The sequence below is a fragment of the Hemicordylus capensis genome, chromosome 6 (assembly GCF_027244095.1).
Source record: "Hemicordylus capensis ecotype Gifberg chromosome 6, rHemCap1.1.pri, whole genome shotgun sequence".
NCBI lineage: Eukaryota > Metazoa > Chordata > Lepidosauria > Squamata > Cordylidae > Hemicordylus > Hemicordylus capensis.
This window is the reverse complement of record NC_069662.1, coordinates 17,298,963-17,318,747: the sequence shown is the minus strand read 5'-3', so window position 1 is coordinate 17,318,747 and position 19,785 is coordinate 17,298,963. Positions and strand designations below refer to the sequence as shown.

The 19,785-nt window shown below is 47.5% G+C and overlaps 2 protein-coding genes across 17 annotated transcripts in view; one reads left to right on the top strand and one right to left on the bottom strand.

Annotated features, from left to right (window-relative positions):
- Positions 1–19,785, top strand: part of LOC128331669 (zymogen granule membrane protein 16-like) — a 93,252-nt gene that overhangs the window by 59,773 nt on the left and 13,694 nt on the right. The window contains exons 1-2 of one of the 12 annotated variants that reach the window (XM_053265359.1): positions 4,189–4,417; positions 5,244–5,321. The exons of 8 other annotated variants lie outside the window; for them this stretch is intronic. In XM_053265359.1, the coding sequence (XP_053121334.1) occupies positions 5,314–5,321 (8 nt within the window). In that variant the 5' untranslated portion in view covers positions 4,189–4,417; positions 5,244–5,313. Of the gene's footprint in view, positions 1–4,188; positions 4,418–5,243; positions 5,322–9,012; positions 9,085–17,168; positions 17,356–19,785 lie in introns of those variants that run through there. 3 more of the 12 variants (XM_053265369.1, XM_053265371.1, XM_053265363.1) reach the window with 3 other exon arrangements.
- Positions 1,983–11,375, bottom strand: LOC128331668 (zymogen granule membrane protein 16-like). Of its 5 annotated transcripts, XM_053265356.1 has the most exons (5): positions 11,135–11,375; positions 7,460–7,524; positions 5,840–5,951; positions 3,579–3,717; positions 1,983–2,382 (listed from the first exon to the last, which is right to left on the bottom strand). In XM_053265356.1, exons 3-5 carry the CDS (start codon positions 5,922–5,924, stop codon positions 2,049–2,051), a joined length of 558 nt encoding a protein of 185 aa, XP_053121331.1. In that variant the 5' UTR covers positions 5,925–5,951; positions 7,460–7,524; positions 11,135–11,375; the 3' UTR covers positions 1,983–2,048. The 5 variants fall into 5 exon arrangements, 2 of the variants coding, with proteins under 2 accessions (XP_053121331.1, XP_053121332.1); XM_053265357.1 differs by lacking the exon at positions 5,840–5,951 and having other exon boundaries at positions 11,135–11,370; XR_008310390.1 differs by lacking the exons at positions 5,840–5,951; positions 7,460–7,524; positions 11,135–11,375 and adding an exon at positions 5,465–5,533.

Here is a 19,785-nt window from a genome sequence, read left to right as displayed (position 1 = left end):
TTGCACAGCTCTCAGTTCTTGGCTCCTTAGTCCTTGGTGTGTTCTTGTGTGCATGTGTGTGTGTGTGTGTGTGTGTGTGAGAGAGAGAGAGAGAGAGAGAGTACCGCAGGGGGTGGGGGTTGTTGTGTTTCTATTTCTTCAGTAACACAGATGACTGAGAGGAGAGGGAGAACCCTGGATAAACTGCCCCCCTTTCAGCTGGATAAATTGCCCTCACTCACCCCGAGGGGGTCTGGACCTCTCAGAGGTATTCCCGGCCACCTCCCTGTTACAAAACCAGGGAGGTTCCTGGTTACAAAAACAGGGAGGGTAGATTCTGATCTCTTTTCCTTGTTGAGAAATAAAGAAAAGAAAAGAGGCAGCATTCTTCTCATTAAGAAGCTATAAAATTCAGTATCTGTATATACTTTTGGCTACCTGTATTGTATCTCCTGGCTGTTTTGCAATTATTCCCCTGCCTCAGAATGTCCCCTTTGGTCCCTTGAGTCTTAGCCAACACCTCCTTAGGTCCTTCCCTACCACACCTCTAGCTATGGGCCTACCCATTCTGATTCCTCCCCCCACCCCTGCAGACTTGTCTTTAGGCTTCAGCTGTCCCTGTTCACCACAGACGTTCTCTATTTTCTGGCATCTGTCCTGGTAAATCCCTGTCCCTGTTTTCACCTCTTGGGGTTGCTTTGTTCAATCCCCACCCCCATCCTCCAGTTGAATTCTTCAGGATTGTTATTCTTCAGGATTCAGGGCCAGGCTGCTCCCCAGAGCCCCTAGAAAGTCAGTCTCCAAGGGGCTGAGTGGAAGCAGCCTGTCTTGGGGTGCACAACACTGAGGCATCACGCCGTGGTGCACAGCATACAGCAGGTGGGATCCCAGCTTCAGCAGTGGGTCAGAGTGGATGAGGGGCTGGGGCAGTAAACCTTGGTAGCAGAATTGTTTGCTCTCAAGTGAATCCCGGTTTTCTTCTGCAAAATGTTGGTTCGAGGTTTGGGGTTGGTTCATCTGCTTTCCTAATCTGGAATCATGAACTCTGCATGCACAAAAAAACTTGTCCCATTAATTTCAGTGGAAGTTTTCATGAGTCGCTTATCTTTTACCTATACATTTTAAGTTATGTGTGTTTGTGTAGATATAGATATAGACACACACACACACACACACACACACACACAATCTCTATGTCAGGGGTTGTCTGACTTGGGTCCTCAGATGTTGGAATACAGCTCCTATCATCCGCAGTCACAATACATTGTGACTGGGGATGATGACACACAAGTCTGAGAACCCCTGCTCTATGGGGTACCTGAGATAAAAGTTTGCAACAGAAGGGGTATGCTTGTTAAAAAAGGTTGGGGACCCCTCCTCTAAAGGAAAGAATGCTCTCCCTTCAAAGAATGGGCACACAGTAATCATAGTAGAGGCTATTCTCACGATTGGCTAAAATGGGCTGGCGAGCCTAGGCCAATTTTAGCAGACCTTGAGAAGCACCGGGCCCGCAGGTGAGCCCAGTTGCCACAAAGCAGGTACCCCGCTTGCGAAGCCCTCACCTAAGCCCAGGTTAGCAGAGTGAGTGCTCTGCTAACCTGGGCTCTATGACCGTGTGTTGCCACAGTGCGGCTCCGCGCCACCACAACTCACGAGGAGACCCCGACCGGGAGGCTAAAAAGTAGCCTCCCGGCTCGGGGGTCTCTCCAGCATGCTCTGTGCGCTTGCGCAGAGCATGCTGGAACTCCCAAGCCCCCGCCAGCTCCGTAACGGAGCCGGCAGTTGTGTGGCCGGCTGATCCGGCTGCCCAGGGCAGACTGGACGATTGTCTGTGGGGAGAGCGGGCTAAGCCCACTCTCCCTGCTAACCCTGTTATGGCGAGTCTCACTGATCGTGAGACCTGCCTCATAGTCTAAGCAAAATATGAAGCAATGTATTTGGAGTGAAGGCTTATGAAACTTAACTCATAATTTAGAACAAAGGTTCATTGTGTTGTGTGCTTGATTAGTTTATTGCTTAAGAATGGATAGTATTTGCTGTGGGGTGTACCTACTGGCCAGTGGAACTAATCAACCTCTGATATACTGACAGTTGCCCTCAAACAACTTGGCCATGTGCCAGTGAAAGCCAATCCCTGTGATAGCGTTACTATCTGTGTGGCCAATAAGGAACAGCAGGATGTTGCCTTGGTACATGGGGTAGGCATTGAAGCTATATCCTGAGGGTTGACCAAAGAAGAAGATGCGTTTCATAGAGGTCACAAAGATCAGCTGGTAGATGTAGGTGTTCTCTTTGCCAGAGACCTGAGTGATATGCTCCCCAGGAAAGAGGATAACCTCATGCAGCTTTGACTTGTCTATGCCATAAGTTTTGCTCCAGGTGTTATTGAACTCCAGTTGGATCCTAGGAAAAGGAGGGAGAGTAAAAAGGCTTGATTGATTTGAGTGTGATATCTGGGCTGGAAAATCAAATTGCTGGACTGTTTTTTGCTACTTGTTTAGATACTCTGAAAGTTCTAGTCATTGTCAGGGATGCAGGGCTTGAACCAGAATTCTCTTGTTCTGAGGATGGAACCTAGTTCAGGGAGCACTCAGGCCTTGAAAACATCTTCAGACACCAAAGGGGATATTGTGGGTGTAACATCGGTGGCCCTAGCCGAGGCTGGCTGGCAGGATAGTCTCTGAGGTAGCCAGGCCTCGTATCAGTAATGGGAGCCTCCTCTTCTATCCAGGACTTCCTGCCTGCGATATTTCAGGTTCTTCCTGCCTGCGATATTTCAGGTTCTACTCTATCCACTGGCAAGCGGCATAGGAAGCCCTGGAGCAGTCCATATTCTGGACTGACATGAGAGCTCCACAGCACTGAAGCCCCCTGCTGCTCAGCCAACCCCTAACCACTCGCCTCCATTATCATGTGGGGGTGGCACGTGCCAGCCCCTTTGCACTGCTCCCAGCCTTACCGCCACTGGTGCTGGCTCCTCCCTCCTCCTGCTGCCTCCTCTGCTCACCACCTCCAGCCACCTCTGCCCACCACCTTCACTGCTGCTGCTGTCCAGCATGTTGTGTCCGGCTCTTGCAGGTGACCAGGTAGATGGGCTGCTTCCGGAGGTGGTGGATGTGGGTGGAGGAGGCTCACCGAGGTTCACCTGTCATGCTATGCAACTGTCACTGACGTCCAACTGGGGTCTAAATTTGGGTACAGCTGCCCAAGTCTGGCCTGGCTTCAACATAACCCTTCTATGACCAAACAGTTCAGGAGTCTGACCTTCTGTTAGAGGACAGGTTCTACTCCCTTCTCACTTTAACTTCCTTTCAAGGGCTGATCTACAGATCCGGTGGGGGAAAAGTCTGATATAGTCCTTTCTGAACTGTGCTATTTAAGACAGCAGGAGGGGAAAGGTTTTGAAAGCTCCCACATTGAAAGCTCTCTGCCCATGGAAATATAGCATACTGTGGAGAAGAATTCCAACTTAGCCTTCTCCATGGTACCCTAGTTTTGTACAGGTAGAAAGGTTATGTGTGGAAATATTCAAATTGTCATTCTCCTATCTACACTTTGAAGTCTGTTACATTGATGAATATTCTCTTGCAAATACTCACCCAGTGATGTAGGATGAAGAAACCTCCCAGATCCGGAATCCAGTGATAAGGCTACATAGATAGTCAGTGGAATAAGAGAAAGATTTTCCAGATACAGCACCATATTCTCCCGAATAGGAATAGACACTTCGGTATCGTACTGGAGATCAGAGATGTGAGAGCAAAATTAGACACTGGAGTGCCAATGTGATCTAATTTATTTATTTAATTTCAGAAATTAAATTTATTTTGGGCGGTATAAAAATATGTAAAATAAATAAATAAATAAATGGATCGATCTTGAGGTGTCTTGCAATGCATAAAAGTACAGGCATCCTCTATAATAAAGTCCCTGGGTGTGCGCCCGTGTCCTCCGGGGTCTGCGCCTGTGTCTCCCTCGGCCGCAGGCACCAGGCGGCCATGTTGGGAGTGTTGGAAGCGGCGGCGAAGCAGCAGCAGGAGGCGGCGGCGACTGGGCCCGATGCCGGCTGTGGCGGGCCGACAGGGCCCGATGGCGGCTGCGGCGGGGTGATGGCGGGGGCGATTGGGGCCCATGGTGGCGGTGGCCGCGGCGGGGCGGCGGGTGGTGGTTGCGGGGCCGGTCCGGCAGCGGACGGGCAGCCTGCAGTGGGCCCCGATACCGGGTCAAAAGGTGGGAATGGGGGGAGCGGTGGCTGTTCTGCAGCTGGCCGCAACGACTGACAAGCGGCGGCAGCGGCCACGGCAGGATGCGTGGCGTGGCTGGCCCGCCGGCGGAACAGGCCGTGGAGGCCAGGAGAAGCCCGTGGGAGACTGGGGTACGACGGAACCAGGCGGCGGAACTTAACTGTTTGCCGCCCGGGAGGAGGAGTGGCGGGCCGGTAAGAAGAAATTTTAAAAATGCAGGGAGAGGGGGAGGGCAAGGGGAGGGGGGCAGTGGGGAGGGGGAAGGGCAAGAGGGAGTGGGCCAAGAGGGAGTGGGGCAGGGGGGAGAGGGAAGGGCAAGAGGGAGTGGGGCAGGAGGAGGGGAAAGGGTGAGAGGGGGAGGGGGAGGAGGAAGGGCAAGAGGGAGTGGGTGGACAGAAGGGACTGGGGCAGGAGGCTGACAGGAAGGGGAGGGTGAGAGAGAGGGGAGGGGGAGGGAGGGCAAGAGAGTGGGGTGGGAGGGAGGGGAAGAGAGGCAAGAGTGTGGGGCAGAAGGGAGGGAGGGAGAGTGGGGCAGTACTCCCAGAAAAGGGCCCCCACTCTTGGCCAGAGGAGGCGGTGGGCCCGGCCAGGTGGAGGAGGACGCGGTGCGGCCGAGGCGGAGATAGCTGGCCCCAAAGGTCTACTAGCGCCCGTTATTTTAACGGGCTTAAAAATACTAGTTGTACATAAAAGGCTAAACCATAGTCAATTGCCATGAGCCCATCCCTATCTATAGCTTAAGCTGTTGTGATGTCATGGAATGTTTGTGAACATAAATACTGCTCAGGCTGTGTCAAGACTCAATTTGAACTAACGCTTTGCTTCAGATTTGTTTTTAGTGATGTGCCTTAGCCATGGAGCAGGTAAAGTAAACTGAAAGGCATGGACATTTTAGCTTGTTCAGAATGGCTTTGTTCCACTGACCATGTACATGTCAGTCCTCCTGATAACATGTCTGTGGGTGGCAGTGGATGTGAAAGCAATTGACCGAATTTTTAAAAGGTTTGTCATTTTAACCAGACCAACTCCAGCCTAAGAAATCCTATTTCCCAGCTGCCTGTGTTTGATTGAAGCTGTACAATGTAATTTAATGAACAGGTATGTCACCCAACAGTTTTGCCTCCCCCTTGTTACCAGTTTGTCATTGAGATGTATGTATGCGCATTCATGCATGTGCTTTCTCCGATACAAGGTGACCAGATGTGCATTTAGAAGGTCCCATAGACACATGAGGTAATCACCTTCTATAAGATAACATGGCCCCTATACTTGCATAATATTAATTCTCCTGGGTGTGCCTTGGAATGTGCGTCCCAGTGCCCAGCTGATTGGCTGGGCGGCGGACGGGCCTGATTGGCTGAGGCGCACCCAGGAGGATTGGTCGCCGCGGCAGCGGCAGGCCTGGCTGCAGAGGCCGAAGGCGGCGGGGGGCCCAGCCCAGCCATGGAGGCAAGGCCTGGGGCAGGAGAAAGTGGGGGGGGGGAAGAAGTGGCAGTGGGGAGGAGAGGTGACTGGGCCCGGAAGCGGAGACTGGGGCAGAAGATGAGGGGGAAGAGGTAACCGCTGGCCCCAAAGAGCGCACCGATGCTCTGTGTGGGGTCAGCTAGTTTGCATACCGTTCTTTGATGGGTTAGTACAAGCCTGGCCCACTTCCCTGTAACCAGCCTGGACTGGCCCATCAAACGCTGGTTTGGTGGTCATCCCTTCTCTCTCTGAGATTGCTTCTATCTGTATTGAGAAAAAAGGGGGCCCAGGAAGTTCAGAGAGACTGCTTGTTTGCATTTAAATGTCGTGTGAATCCTGATGTCTTTAAATAACATTTTTCTTTTAATTAGAAGCATGTGGCTGGGGTAATTTCACACTCAGCCCACCCATGCTTCTGTTTTGGCTAATGCTACCAGCTAATATCAGGGGGTTCTCTTTTTTGTCCTTTTTATAAGAGAAGCAGAAACAGGCATTTCTGAGCCCAAAATACCCAGAGTGGTGACAGCAGTTCTGCCATGGACTTTATATGTCTTTGGGCTCTGTGGCAGCCTACAAAGAACTCAAGAACAGGATAGGAGGTCCAGGAACAATTTTGCACCCCTGGTTCTTCACAAAACGTTTTTATGTTAGCAAGGGTAATGAGGTGGAGAGCTGGCAGCAAGAATGATTTCTGGTATCATTCTTGTGGTAGCAAGAATGATTTGTCCCACTTTGCTAAACAAGGCCTGCCCTGGTTTGCATTTGGATGGGAAGCTACATATGGGGCCACAGCACTGTGGAAAAGCATCTGCTTGCATGCAGAAGGTCCCAGGTTCATTACCTGGCATCTCCAGGTAGCCTGAGAGAGACCTTGGAGAGCTCCTACCAGTCAATGTAGTAGACAATACTGAGTAAGGATTGAAAATAAAATGGCTAATATTATAATGCCCTTATTCAAAACCTGGAGTACTGCATACAGTTCTGGTCACCACATCTAAAAAAGGACATTGTAGAACTGGAAAAGGTGCAGAAGAGGGCAACCAAGATGATCAGGGGCCTAGAGCACCTTCCTTATGAGGCAAGGCTACAACACCTGGGGCTTTTTAGTTTAGAAAAAAGATGACTGAGGGGAGACATGAGAGAGGTCTATAAAATCATGCATGGTGTGGAGAAAGTGGATAGAGAGAAATTCTTCTGCCTCTCACATAACACTAGAACCAGGGGTCATCCCAAGAAACTGATTGCCAGGAAATCTAGGACCCACAAACGGAAGTACTTTTTCGCACAACGCATAATCAACTTGTGGAATTATCTGCCACAAAATGTGGTGACAGCCAACAACCTGGATGGCTTTAAGAGGGGTTTGGATAACTTTATGGAGGAGAGGTCTATCATCGGCTACTAGTTGGAGGGCTAAAGGCCACCTCCAGCCTCAAAGGCAGGATGCCTCTGAGTACCAGTTTGAGGGGAATAAGAGCAGGAGAGAGGGTATGCCCTCAACTCCTGCCTGTAGGCTTCCAGTGGCATCTGGTGGGCCACTGTGCGAAACAGGATGCTGGACTAGATGGGCCTTGGGCCTGATCCAGCAAGGCTGTTCTTAAGTTCTTATGTTCTTAAGATGGACCAATGGTCGGATTCTGTATATGGCAGCTTCCTATGTATGTTCCTAGGTGTCGTATTCTCTCTCTCTCTCTGTCTCTCTCTGTGTCTCTCTCTCTCTCTCTCTGATAGACACACACACATATACACACAGAGTTGTGACAGGAATTTACCTGGATTATCAGAAACTGTATTTTCGAAAAGAGCAATGACAAGTACTATGATCTGGAGAAACATCCTAAAGGGAATAAAAACAACATCTGAAAGAAGCTCTCCAACAGATCGCATATTTTGCTGTGCCCTCTGGACCAGCCAATCTCTAGGGCTGCATAATGCCTAATGTTTTAAGGAGTATATGTTACCTCCCTTCTCCCCACCTGCTGAAAATCCATGAAGTAGCCCAAAGAGATGCCCTGTTATATACATAAAAAGAAAAGAACCTGTGGTCTTGTCTCTTACTCTTAGTGTTGGTTAGAACATCATTCCTTCATTCCTTCGTTTGATTTATATACTGCCCTTCCTAGAGTGGCTCAGGGCAGCTCATAAAGAGAGCCAGCATAGAGTAGTGGTTAGAGTATTGGACTAGGACTGGGAAGATCCGAATTCGAATCCTCATTCAACCATGAAACTCACTGGGTGACTCTGGGCCAGTCTTGTATCTCTCAGCCTAACCTACCTCACAGGGTAGTTGTGAGGATAAAAATAACCACGTTTTGGTTCCTCCTCCTCGGAAGAGCGGAATATAAATGAATGAATGAATGACGGAAGGAAGGAATAATCCTTCTATAACCAAACATAACCCTTCTATGCCCACCTGATGGGTCCCCTCTATGTTTCAAGCATTATTGATCTTTATGACGGAATGTCTTCAAAGACATACATACATATATACCTTGCATATTATAAATTTCTAAAAAACCAATTTGTATCTTGGAAGCACAGTTTTATAGTCCTGGCTGCTCCTGCAAATCCCCACAAAAGCTAGCCCAAGCAAGTGAAAGAGCAGCAGAACTTCTACCGTCCAACTTTCCATTCCATTTGTTGTTCGTTTTCCTCTGTGCCAGACTTCTGCCCTCTGTTCTGAGGTAAAGATTAATTACCTGCTAGATGCACAAATGTCCCATCTTGGACTTCCTACTCATTAAGGTTTCTTGGACTACACATGCAACACATTTCAGCTTTCTTAGTGGAAGGGGGCGGGGGTTGTGCTAAATTTCTCCTGTTTTGAGGGAGAGTTGAATAAATACCACCCTTTTTGCCAGTGGTTTTTTTTTTTTTTTAGTAATCTCTGTGTCTTGGACTACACATATACTAAATGCCAGTTCTCTTTAGATCCTGTGAAGGTTCCTAAATAATACTGCATGTGCTATAATACAAGGCCCCCAGGTGCCTGAGGCAGCACAGCAAGGCACAAATCCCTATTCCTCCCTGTGGCATAGTACCGAGCACACTCAGCCCCACTCTCCATACCGCCACCCGGCAGCACACGGAGCACTCCACTGGCCGCTCTTCCCCCACCCCACTTGATTCCTCTCTAGCCCATACTCTACTTTCCTCCACGCTTCATTCCACTGCAGCCCAGCAGGAGGAAGAGCAGCGGTGGTGGCCGGCCCCTGGCCACCACCAGGGAGGCACCATCATGGGGGTGGATGGGGAAGGGGCCTCCACCATCTTTGCAGGTGTACTGTCGGAGGTAGCCACCTCACCACACCTCATTAGTGGGCCAGTCCTGTTTAATCCTTCAAGAGTGTGCTATCTTCATATACCAGACGTAGGGGAGCAACAGCAGGAAAGCGGGGTATGTCTTTATCTACTGCTTGTGGGCTTCCCAGAAGCATCTGGTGGAGATAAGCCTTGGGTCTGATCCAGCAAGGCTCTTCTTATGGGAGCTACAAATAAATAGAAGAGTTCAGATATCTAGACAATCCACCTCTCCAATCTTGCACAAAGACATAAAGTACAGGTATAAAAAGGTAATACATTCACTTCATTTATTATAGGAAGTCTCATATTACCTATCAAATCTTATCAGTTTCTTGGTAAATCACTAGGAAGGCTGACTTATAGGAAATGGAATATGTGACTGGCAAATCATATTGATCCAATCAAGGGATTTAGCTCAGGAACTTGGCATAAATTGGGACTGGAGCAATGAGATTTGCAGATAGTTCCTTCTGCTTACACAGCAAGTTTCCAAAATGCTAAGGTTGTCTAAATTTTTACTCTTAGAAATGATTCACCTTCCATTTTCACAACATCAGCGCACAGTGAGCTGACTTAAGTCCTACGTAGCCTCTGTGAAGTTTAAGTGTATCCTTCTGTTTCTTGTTGGTAGGCCTGCCACTGACAATGGAAGTGTTAGTGTTGGCAGCTGTGAAACGGATGTTCTTCAGTCTGCACAGTGTTCTGTGATTTATTTTATTTTATTCCTGACCAAAGCAAGACATAGTATGTCTGCCCAATGAATAGACAAAGTAAAGGAAAAATTATTGATTAAAAATTCACCCTGTTAGGAAACAAAATACCTCAAGGTATCTGTCTATTCCTTGTGGTGAGTTGGCTGGTCCCTTAACCAGATGAATCCACACAATACTGACATTGCAGACTACTGAAGGTTTTCAGATTTTAAGAACAGCTTTTATATTACTTTGCTGCAAGAAGTGAACATCTATCAGCTATTTCAGTTATACTGGGTTCATCTGGACATCCAGAGACTTTTAAGGCAAGAAGGATGGGTGTACCCAGAAATGACTGACATCCGGCTTCTTCACATAAGTCACCAGAGGCCAGCCCAAAAATTCTCACTTCCCTGGGCTTCAGCTGTGAAACTGATGACACCACAGAACATTCGAAGGGCTCTTGCTAGAAGACTGGTGCCTTTGTTTGAGAGGGATATGTCTGCCTGCTTCCTTAGGGTGGAAGCAGACAATACTTTAAACACACCTTTGGAGCTAGTGTGCTTGTTTTTTGTTCAGCAGTCAACATTAGCCAGACTGCTCCCTCTCCATTGTGGCTCAGGACTATGGCATAGGAGGAAGGGCTGTATTTGTGGAATAAAATACCATTTACCAATCTGGCTGCAAACTACAATATAAGAGAGAGAACAAACGGGGGAAATGCTTTCTCAAAGTGCCACTGTTTTATTGTACTCCGCGACGTATCTACGGCCATGCATCCTGCATGTGGCCCGCCAGGGGAGGGAATCCATTGCACTCACCTGCCCCTTCCCTCCGCCACAGCCCCGCCCACCACCCACTCTGGCCTCTGCAGCCTACAGTGGCTGCCTTGCTTCCCTTTGCTGGCCTCACTGCAATATCATGACATCACCACGCAGCACCTGTTAGCGCTTGGATGGGCTGGTGCTGTGGCAGGGACGTCGTTCTACCACGCTGTGGCCGGCAAAGTGAAGGAAGCGGACTGTAATGGCGGCCGTGAGTGGGTGCCTCAGAAACCGGTGGCGATGACAGCAGGCGAGTGGAGGCCACAGAGGCCAGCAGCGGGTGGCTGCAGTGAAGGTGGTGGGCCACTAAGCCATTTAGGCATGGGCCAACACCATTGCCGCCACACCGCTGGCTGAATTTTGAAAAATTCTTCTGAGGAGAAAAACATTAAACTGCCACTTGAGGGTTTTCCTCCTCAGAAGAAAGCAATGAAATTCTAGTAAATGACCTATTCAGAAAGCCTCCGACAAAGGCATTTATCCCAAACACTCAGAGCACAATAAAACAGTGGTACTTTGAGAAAGCCTTTTCAGACTTGTGCTGTTTTGGAGTACTATAAAATAAAATGCTATTTACCAGCTCAGGATCACTGTTGCAACAACACATCATCATTAGTGTGAAACTAACCTCTCACACGATGGTCTGATCCCAGCTCAGGTAGTGGGTGGAGACTCCAATGCTCGGTGAATTCTGCTTCTCAATGATAGGAAGTGCCAATATCAAAGGATCAAAAAGCAATGTTGCTAGGAACACTTGACCGCTACAAGCCAACTTTTATAGCCCCACCTCATAGGTATCCAAGACCATATTCAGTAATGTGTTTTATTCTGCTTTATGATTGGCTTATCCCAACCAAGTTGTTCTTTTTTCTGCTCACCCACCTCTTTTGCTTGGCCCACCTCTTGTCTGGTTCTGATCAATCTGACTTCTTCTCATAACTCCCTCCTCTCCTTCACTGCACAAGTCTTTGGTCAGATCGTTTGCTCTTACCTCATCCTGAATCTTATCTCTGCCCTAACAACAGCCATCTGGCAGATTTCAGCTATGTTTTGCTAAACCTTATTATCTGTGGTCAGCTAGCTTGAACCCACCCAGTTATGTGGCAAGTGTCACAGCTAGGGCAACCACAAGCCAAACGCCTAACTGCACGTTATATGTTGCTCCTTGTTAACAAGGAGCAACATATAAAGTGCAGTTAGGCGTTTATATATTTGGAAGAACTTTTTAAATTGTGTGTAATAAATTCATACTTCCCGAAGACCATCAGATATCAAATTTTGCATACACAATTCTGCCACTTAAATTAGCGGGATACACTACCTTTTGCACTTGAATATACATGGTGAAAATTTTAAATTTTGGAGTAGTTTTTTGAAGAAATTATTAATATCATGCTTCCCTGTTACCTACAGATACCAGCTTTTACATGTCGTAATTAAAAATCAGTCTTCTTGAAGTAGCTGAATGCACTACCTTTTACACCAGAATATGCTTGGGGAGACATTTAAATAATTTTGGTTGTTTTTTTAAACCAGAAATTCTGGATAATCATGTTTATTATATGTTATTGTTCTCAACAAATTTTTAATACTCAGTAATCAGATCAGTAATTCCAAAACAACATACAGTAATCCCCAAGAAAAGCAGAAGATCTTTCTCAGTTTAAAATTTACTATGATTCAAATTTACCATATATGGTCATTATAAAATAAAATGAATAATGTTTCATGTTGAAATCCTACAAATTTCAAACTGTTTCCTTTTGCAAGCAAATTAATTTTAATAATCCCCACCCCCACACCATTGGCTAGAAGGAAAACACTTGAGGAAATTAGGCTCTCTATTTTGGTTACCTTATGCATGTTTAATTTTACCATCTATTTTGTGTCTAAGTGATTAATAAATATTACTGATTTCACTTTTAGTTTGGTTTGTGCAGCGGGAAACCCACTGCGGGGGGAAACCTGGAAAGAGTTGTCGTTGCAGCTAGGTGGTGGCCAACATCCAGACTGGAGGGAAATTTAGGGACTTTATTCTTCTTTCTGCTTCCTTATGGTCAAAATAGGCATTACTTTAATACAGAACTGGGGCTAGCACGTTGTTGTTGTTCAGTAAAAAAAATAAAATCCAGATTGCTTCCTTCTCCATCACAGCTCAGGACTGTGGCACAGGAGGAAAGGCTGCTATTTATTGCATAAAATGCTATTTACCAATCTGGCTGATAATTAGGAAATACAAACAAGAACAAAAGGGAGAAAATGCTTTCTCAAAATGCCATGGTTTAGTTACGCCCAATGTGTCCCGAAAACATTTTCTGAGGAAAAAAACCTTAAATTGCCACGAGGGTTTTTCAGAAATCAACGAATTCCCAGTAGAGTAGATGAGCTAGTCAGAAAGCCCCTAATGCAGCACCAGTGCTAACACCCAGGGGTGAAGCCACTATTGGGCGACTGGGTTCAAAGAACCTGGGCCACTACCCCTCGGGGCCGCACCACGCGGCCCTGACACGCCCCCCGTGTCTGACCTCAGACTTGGCGGGGGGGGCTGGTTTAGCTCCTAAGAGGGCCATGCAGCCCATTTGGGAGTTAAATGTCCAGCGCTGCATTTGCAGCACAGCCAGGAGTAGCTCTCCCTCAGGGAGAGCCGCTTCTGACTGCGCTGCAAACACAGCACTGGCCCCGATCTAGCTCCCGAACGGGGCTGCATGGCCCTGTTTGGGAGCCAGACCACGCCACCCAGTGTCTGATGGCAGATGCGGGGGCGTGGCTAACCCCCATGTCTGACATTAGATTTAGGGGGCGGGGTGAGTGGGGCTGCTGTGGCAGCCGGACACGGGCTGTTGGTGGCCTGGCTCCACTACTGCTAACATCCAAACATATGTCCCTGAGGGCTGCATGACCTTAGGGTGGCACAGAATGCTTCCTGTGGAAGGAGAGGTTGCTGACATTTGCCCCACCACTGAGCCAGTAGTGGAGCTGTTAGCTGAACTTTTCTGACGCATGGGCACTTCATTAGTCAGGAGGCCAACCAGTAACTCCAATCACATATTTAAAGAAACATCTGATTTGGCCCATAGTGAGGCCTTTTTCTGGTAGCATACATGTTTTATTATTCATTTCATTTCATTTCACTGTTATACAGTAGTGTCGAGCTGCAGGCAGAAGCAGGGATGTAGTCCCGATACTCCCCCCCTCTTCAGAGTTTCAGCAGGGAAGCAAAGCCCTTGGCTTTCTACATGGAAATAATGTGATGCTCTTACTATCCAAGCCATTTATTACCATGCTTCTTGTCTTAGGAACATGGGAAGCTGCTTTATACTGAGTCAGACCCTTGGTCCAGCGAGCTCAATATTGCCTACACTCACTGGCAGTGGCTCTCCATGGTTTCAGGCTGGAGTCTTTCCCAGCCCTATCTGGAGATGTTGCCTGGGATTGAACCTGGGACCATCAGCATGCAGTTTCCATGGTGGATTAGAGTCAGGGCATCCTGAAACAAATGATAGGGGATGCCCACTGAAATACACTGCTTCCTTGCAAATGGCCATTGAATGTCCATGCATTCCTATGGCCATTTTGAAGGAGCCAGTGCATTTCAGTGGGCATTTCCTGTCATTCATTCTAGTACATTCCCTAGAGTCTACATGATCCTTGACTTTTAACAGAACCCCCAAAATTATTGCATCTATCTAAGTGAGGAGGGTAGCCATTGGGATGGCCATGGGGTGTGACTGTCAGGGTGGGTATGGCTATGGGGGCTGTCATGGAGAGCACCTGCACTCCTGAATTTGCGACAGCATCACTGCTGTTACACCGGCCAACCCAAATGGCCTGGGGCAGTTCACAATCCATCAGTAAAAGGTTTTAGTTAATGGCTGGGTGTAGCTATAATTGAGTGGATGGGTTCAGAGAACCTGGGCCTCCCATTTCCGGAGGGCCCCCCTTCTCCACCCCTTCCTATTTTCTTCATTATCTCTCTCACTCTGAGGGGCCGCCGGGAAGAGGGGTGAACACAGGCCTCCTCTCCCCTAGCGACGCCCCTGCCTGACAGGGAAACCAAACTCAAGAGAAACAGTTTCAGGATGGTGCCGAATGTGTTTGCTCTGGTTGCTATTTATTGAGTCACCTGCTAGGGAACATTCAGATTCAGCTTTATGGGGAGAATTCTCGGGCTACATTATAGTTTATGATCATGTAGTTCCTCTCTTCTGCATTGGCTTCCTCTTTCATCTTGTATTCTATTTCAACTTCTATTGGCTTTCAAAGGTCCTCATTCACTTCCTCCCACTTCTTTTCGATCAGTTCTCCCTCTCCCCGTGTCTGCTCATACTCTCTTGGCTTCTCAGGTAACCTTGTTTTTCATAAACCTCAAACTGCAACTTCCATTTGCCGGTTGGGCCATTTCCCCTTTGCATCTCCCTCTGACTGGATCTGTTTTCCTCCTGGTACCTGCTAGGCTCCTTGTCTTAGTGTGTTCCTTTCCTTTCTCCCACTGCTTCCCTTCCTTTGTGTATTTTACCACTTATGGCCAAACTAGATGAGATAACAGGGGCATTCACACAACCGACCGGACAGGCTGTGAGAGGAAGGCTTCCCAAACCTTGCCTTCCTCCAAGATGATTGTTGTTTTGTTGGTGGGAGTGTGTAGTGCACTCCCACATGATCAGCCGTGCACCATGCAGCACGGAGCAGGGCGGATAGATCTAAGGTGCACTCCCACATGATCAGCCCTGGTCTGTGCAGCGCAGCACAGCGCAGAGCAGAGCAGATAGATCTGAGGCCGGGACTCATTGTCCTGTCCGCTGTGAATCCCACAATGAACCCCACGGCACACACGATGCAATGGGGAATTCCCCCAGGAGACGGGCGCTCTAGACACCCGTCTCTGTGCGTGGCCAGGTTGGAAGCAGCTCATGCTTGCACATGAGCAAAGAGCTCTGGGGGTAAAGGAGCACTCACTCCCTTAACCTCGGCTAACAGCCAGGGTAAATAGCAGGGCTAGGCGGAATTGGGCCCAATCCCGAAGGTTTTCACATGCAGTCTAACCCAGGCTGGGTGTCCCTTTCCCAGGTTAGGCTATGCGTGAGAACAGCCTCAACATCTTTTTTAAAGCCAGGGGCAGGAGGGCATCTTGCTACCTTCCTGGCGCCCCAATAATCTGCTGCCTGCGGCAACCGCTTTATCTTGCCTCATGAAAGAGTCGGCCCTGGGAGAGACCAAACTGGATCAAAACCATAGCACTGGGGAGATATATATATTTTAAAAATATCTCCCCACATGTTGTCTTCTTCATGAAAATGTCTCTCTCCACACCAAGCTGCTATTTAAAAGTTAACATTCAGCTGCCTTAGCTTCCAGGTGCCTTAGCCTCTAGCATAGCTTTAGCCCTAGGTGGAGACATTTGTCCACAAGAAGCCAACTGCATTGCAGGGGATCAATTATTAATATGAACCTTATTTATTTATTCTTTTAAAGTCAACCAAGGATTTTTCACTTGGGAGCAAGGATTCCTGGAGTATCTGGAAGGTGTGAATGTTTTGGTGGAAAAAGAGCAGGAAGAACTGAGAGCCACAATTGTTGGATTCTTTGAAAGCCAATGAGAGCCCATTGGGTAGATAGGAGAGAAAGATCCAGAACTCCTAGATGTGGAATCTCCAATAAGAAAGATTTCTTGGACTCGTGGAGGGCGGGGGTGGGGGGAGGTTGGTTGGCAGAACTTTGGGCTTCTAGGAAGGGAGTAAGGTCTAGTGGTTGGAGAGGAAGGCTTAGAAGCCAACATGCCTGAAATCTGGGTGAAGGCTGGACTCCCTGTATGTAAGACTAAAGCTGAAAGGGTAGCCAACAAAGCCCATATTACTGCCTTTGCAGCTGAGTAATTTGGCTGAAGGGCTCAGAACATAGAAAAAGGAGTTGTATGCACACTAGAATCAAGTCCTGAGCATGAAAGCATGGTCTCTGCTTTACACTTAAGAGCTACTGACCAATGGAACCCCCTGCTGATATTGCGTGCGGCAACCAACCCAGTGGAACCTAATATGCATGAAGTCCATCTGTTGAGAGCCCATTCTGGAAGCACTTGTCTGCAGAAAGATAAGCACAGACAGGACAGCAGATCTGATCCCAGATCTCTCTGGTCCAATAGTATAGATGCCCACAGCCTGAACCATCCCATGTCCAACACATATCCGTGTCATTTTGGAGCAGAAAGAAGTCAGATGGAGCACCAAGTCATGCATGTACAGTATTTGAAGGAAAGCTGGATAGTTCTAGGGGCTTGTGTTGTATCATAGGTTGTATCACAGGTTGTATTGTATCATAGGTTGTGTTGTATCATCGGTTATTGGAAGAGTGCCAGAACAGAAAGCATTTCTCTTAAGAATAGTGGATGTAAGCGAATTGCTCTGTTGTTGTGTTTTGTTCTCTCCAAGATGTCTGGGCTGGTCACTAATGGAGACAGAGTAGTGGATCAGTTGGCCCTTTGGTTTTATTCAAAGCAGTTCTTAGGTGTCCTTTGTTGCTGAGAAGTTTGCTCTGGTTTATTTTTAATCATGTGTGCAGAACTCTTTGTTTCTGCCAATATTCCTGCCACTGAGCAGCACAATCCTTCATAAAAGGCAGCCCTTAGCAAAAATCAATGCTCTTGTTGAGGATGGAGAGGTGAGGGGCAGCTGCTTGTTTGTTTGCTTGGCACTGAAAGGGGAAAGGGATTTAGAGAGAAAACGTGCTTTTGTGAAGTCCCCTCTCAGGCAATATTTGGGGCAAGACAAGGCCACACCCACAATCCCAGGTGGTCTCTTCTTTTTGTGGCAGAAAGAGGGCAGAGATGAAGGACCAAAGGACGTGACTGAGGAGGTAAGCAGAAGAGTTTCATGGAACTAACTATATTGCATTGTGGAAGAGAGCTGAAGGGGAAAAGGTTTCTTGTATCTCACTAGAAACAGGGGGTTTAGATTTTTAAAAAATTACAAACATGTTACTGATATGCCCTGACTCCTGCAGAGATTTGGGCAAAATACAAGTGAGGGGCAGGGAACCAAGGCATGAGCAGTGAGTGCCCACATACTTGTCCATACATGAATAATTTTGGAGCCAGTTGAGTTAAGATGAATGCCAGCGAGCACACGTGAGCAGGACGCGATTGCGTTGAGAGCTTGTCTGTCCTGACATTTCTGTACAGCAGGATGTCCTGACGTGCTGTTGGGCTGTCCTTTAATAAGTTCCAACTCAGACCTTAAGATTTTCTTCGGAGGCCCTGTTGTGAATGCCCTTGCCAAACGAGGTGAGGCAGGTGGCTACTAGGGAAGAGGGCCCTTTTGGTGGTTGCACCCTGTTTATGGAATAGCCTCCCCAGTGAGGTTCGCCTGGCTTTATCACTTTGTTCTTTTAGACAGCAGGGAGTTTTACACACAGCAGGCTTCACTGCAAGTTTACTGGGAGGCCTTACTGCAAACTTGAAGTTGTCCCCCCAAAACGGATGCAAATAGTGGATTTTTTTTACCCGGGATAACACTCTAATGTGCAGTGAAAACCCTGAATGTGTGTAAACTGCTCCTCAATAACTTGCAAGGATTTCGGGGTAAATCTGGCCGATATGTATCCATTCTGGAGGAGATGTGAGTTAGACTTTAAAAGCCCCGTGTGAAACACTTCCAGGTAAAGACCTTATTGTTCATTCAGGCCTTTGAAATTTTGATTTTTAAATTTGATTGTTAAAACTGAATTAAAACAAAAGTTTTAAAATTGTTTTGTATTGTATTTTGTTTTTCTCTTTCCTTGTATTGTGATTTCATGTGTTCTGTGTTTTTATTTGATGTTTTAATGCTATGTTGTTAGCTGCCCAAAGAACAATTTGTTATGGGGCAGCTAATAAATAAAGTTCATTATTGATTGATTGAGAGGTGTGAGAGAGGTGTTAATCCAAATTGTCCCTTAAACATGCTTCGAAATCCTATGTGGAATGCACATAGGGGCAATTTGGATGAACACCCCTTGTGTGATTAAAGGATGCCCTTTAATCATTCTGCAGTGACGTCAGAATATCTTGGCACGATAGTGTTCTGCTCATGTGTGCAACAAATGATCGTCCGAACCAGCCCATGGGCTGACAAACATTAGTTTGGCACCTGAGCTTCTGAATAATTCTAGACAAATGCAGTGCCCAGTCGTGTGTGTGTGTGTGTGTGTGTAAATAATATTACAAATTTCTTTCGATCAAGGATCAGATACATCAGATACTATTATTTAGAAATATAGTCAATGACCAGACAATATTAACAGCAATAGATGTCAAACAATCATCTAAAACTTTAAGAAAGCTTAAAATAACGATAATCCAGCTAACTCAGGTTGTAGCTTGCAGAAAGCAAAACAATATTTTGCAACATTTAAAGAAATGTTATTTCTTTGACAATTTATTATCAGACAATAAAATTTGCAAAGAGAAAGCATCCAAGTGCCCTGGATATTTTGACAGCAAAGGTGAGATTAATCAAGCCCAAGCATCTCTGTAATATGGGCAGTACAATAGAACATGAACAGAAGATTCAACAACCCCAGCTCCACACAGGCAAACCCTGGCCCCATAAGGAACCTTCTTGAATTTGCCTTTAAGAATAGCTATAGGTACAATATTAAATCTAACTAATGTCAAGGCTCTTCTTAGCTTGGGGACCGTGATGGAATATAAATATCTAGCAGGTCTCAGCAGAGGAGAACCACTGCTAAGAAAAACGTGTGTGTGTGTGTGTGTGTGTGTGTGAGAGAGAGAGAGAGAGAGAGAGAGAGAGAGAGAGAGAGAGAGAGAGAGAGAGAGATGAGCTCCCCTTCCAGGGGCGGAGCCACCATTAGGCCAATGGGTTCAAAGAACCCGGGCCGCACCCAATCAGGGGCCGCGCCTCGTGGACCCAACATACCTCCTGCGTCTGACATCAGTCGTAGGGGTGCTGGTTTAGCTCCCGAGCAGGGGCCGCGCGGCCCCTTCGGGAGTTAAAAGCCACTGCGTTCGCAGTGCCAGTCTTAGTTTAGCCTCAAGGCTCTATTTGGGAGCCAGACTACGCCCCCCACGTCTGATGTCAGACACAGGGGGCGGGGTCAGCAGGGCCGCAGCCACACATGGGCCGCCAGCAGTCAGGCTCCGCCCTGTCCCCTTCCCCTGGAAGCCCTCTGGGTCACCTGAGGGCTGCGTGATCCTTGAGATGCATTTTCAGGTGGCATAGAGTGCTTCCTGAGGAAGGGGATCCTGTGTCGAGCCAGCAGGTGGAGCTGAGTTAGTTGAAATTTCCA

Coding starts and splice junctions, on each gene's coding strand:
- LOC128331668 (XM_053265356.1), bottom strand. CDS start 5,924: ATGACCACCAAACCAGCGTTTGATGGGCCAGTCCAGGCTGGTTACAGG. Junction 3,718..5,839: donor TACTAACCCATCAAAGAACG/GTATGCAAACTA, acceptor TCTGATCTCCAG/TACGATACCGAAGTGTCTAT. Junction 2,383..3,578: donor TCTTCATCCTACATCACTGG/GTGAGTATTTGC, acceptor TCCTTTTCCTAG/GATCCAACTGGAGTTCAATA.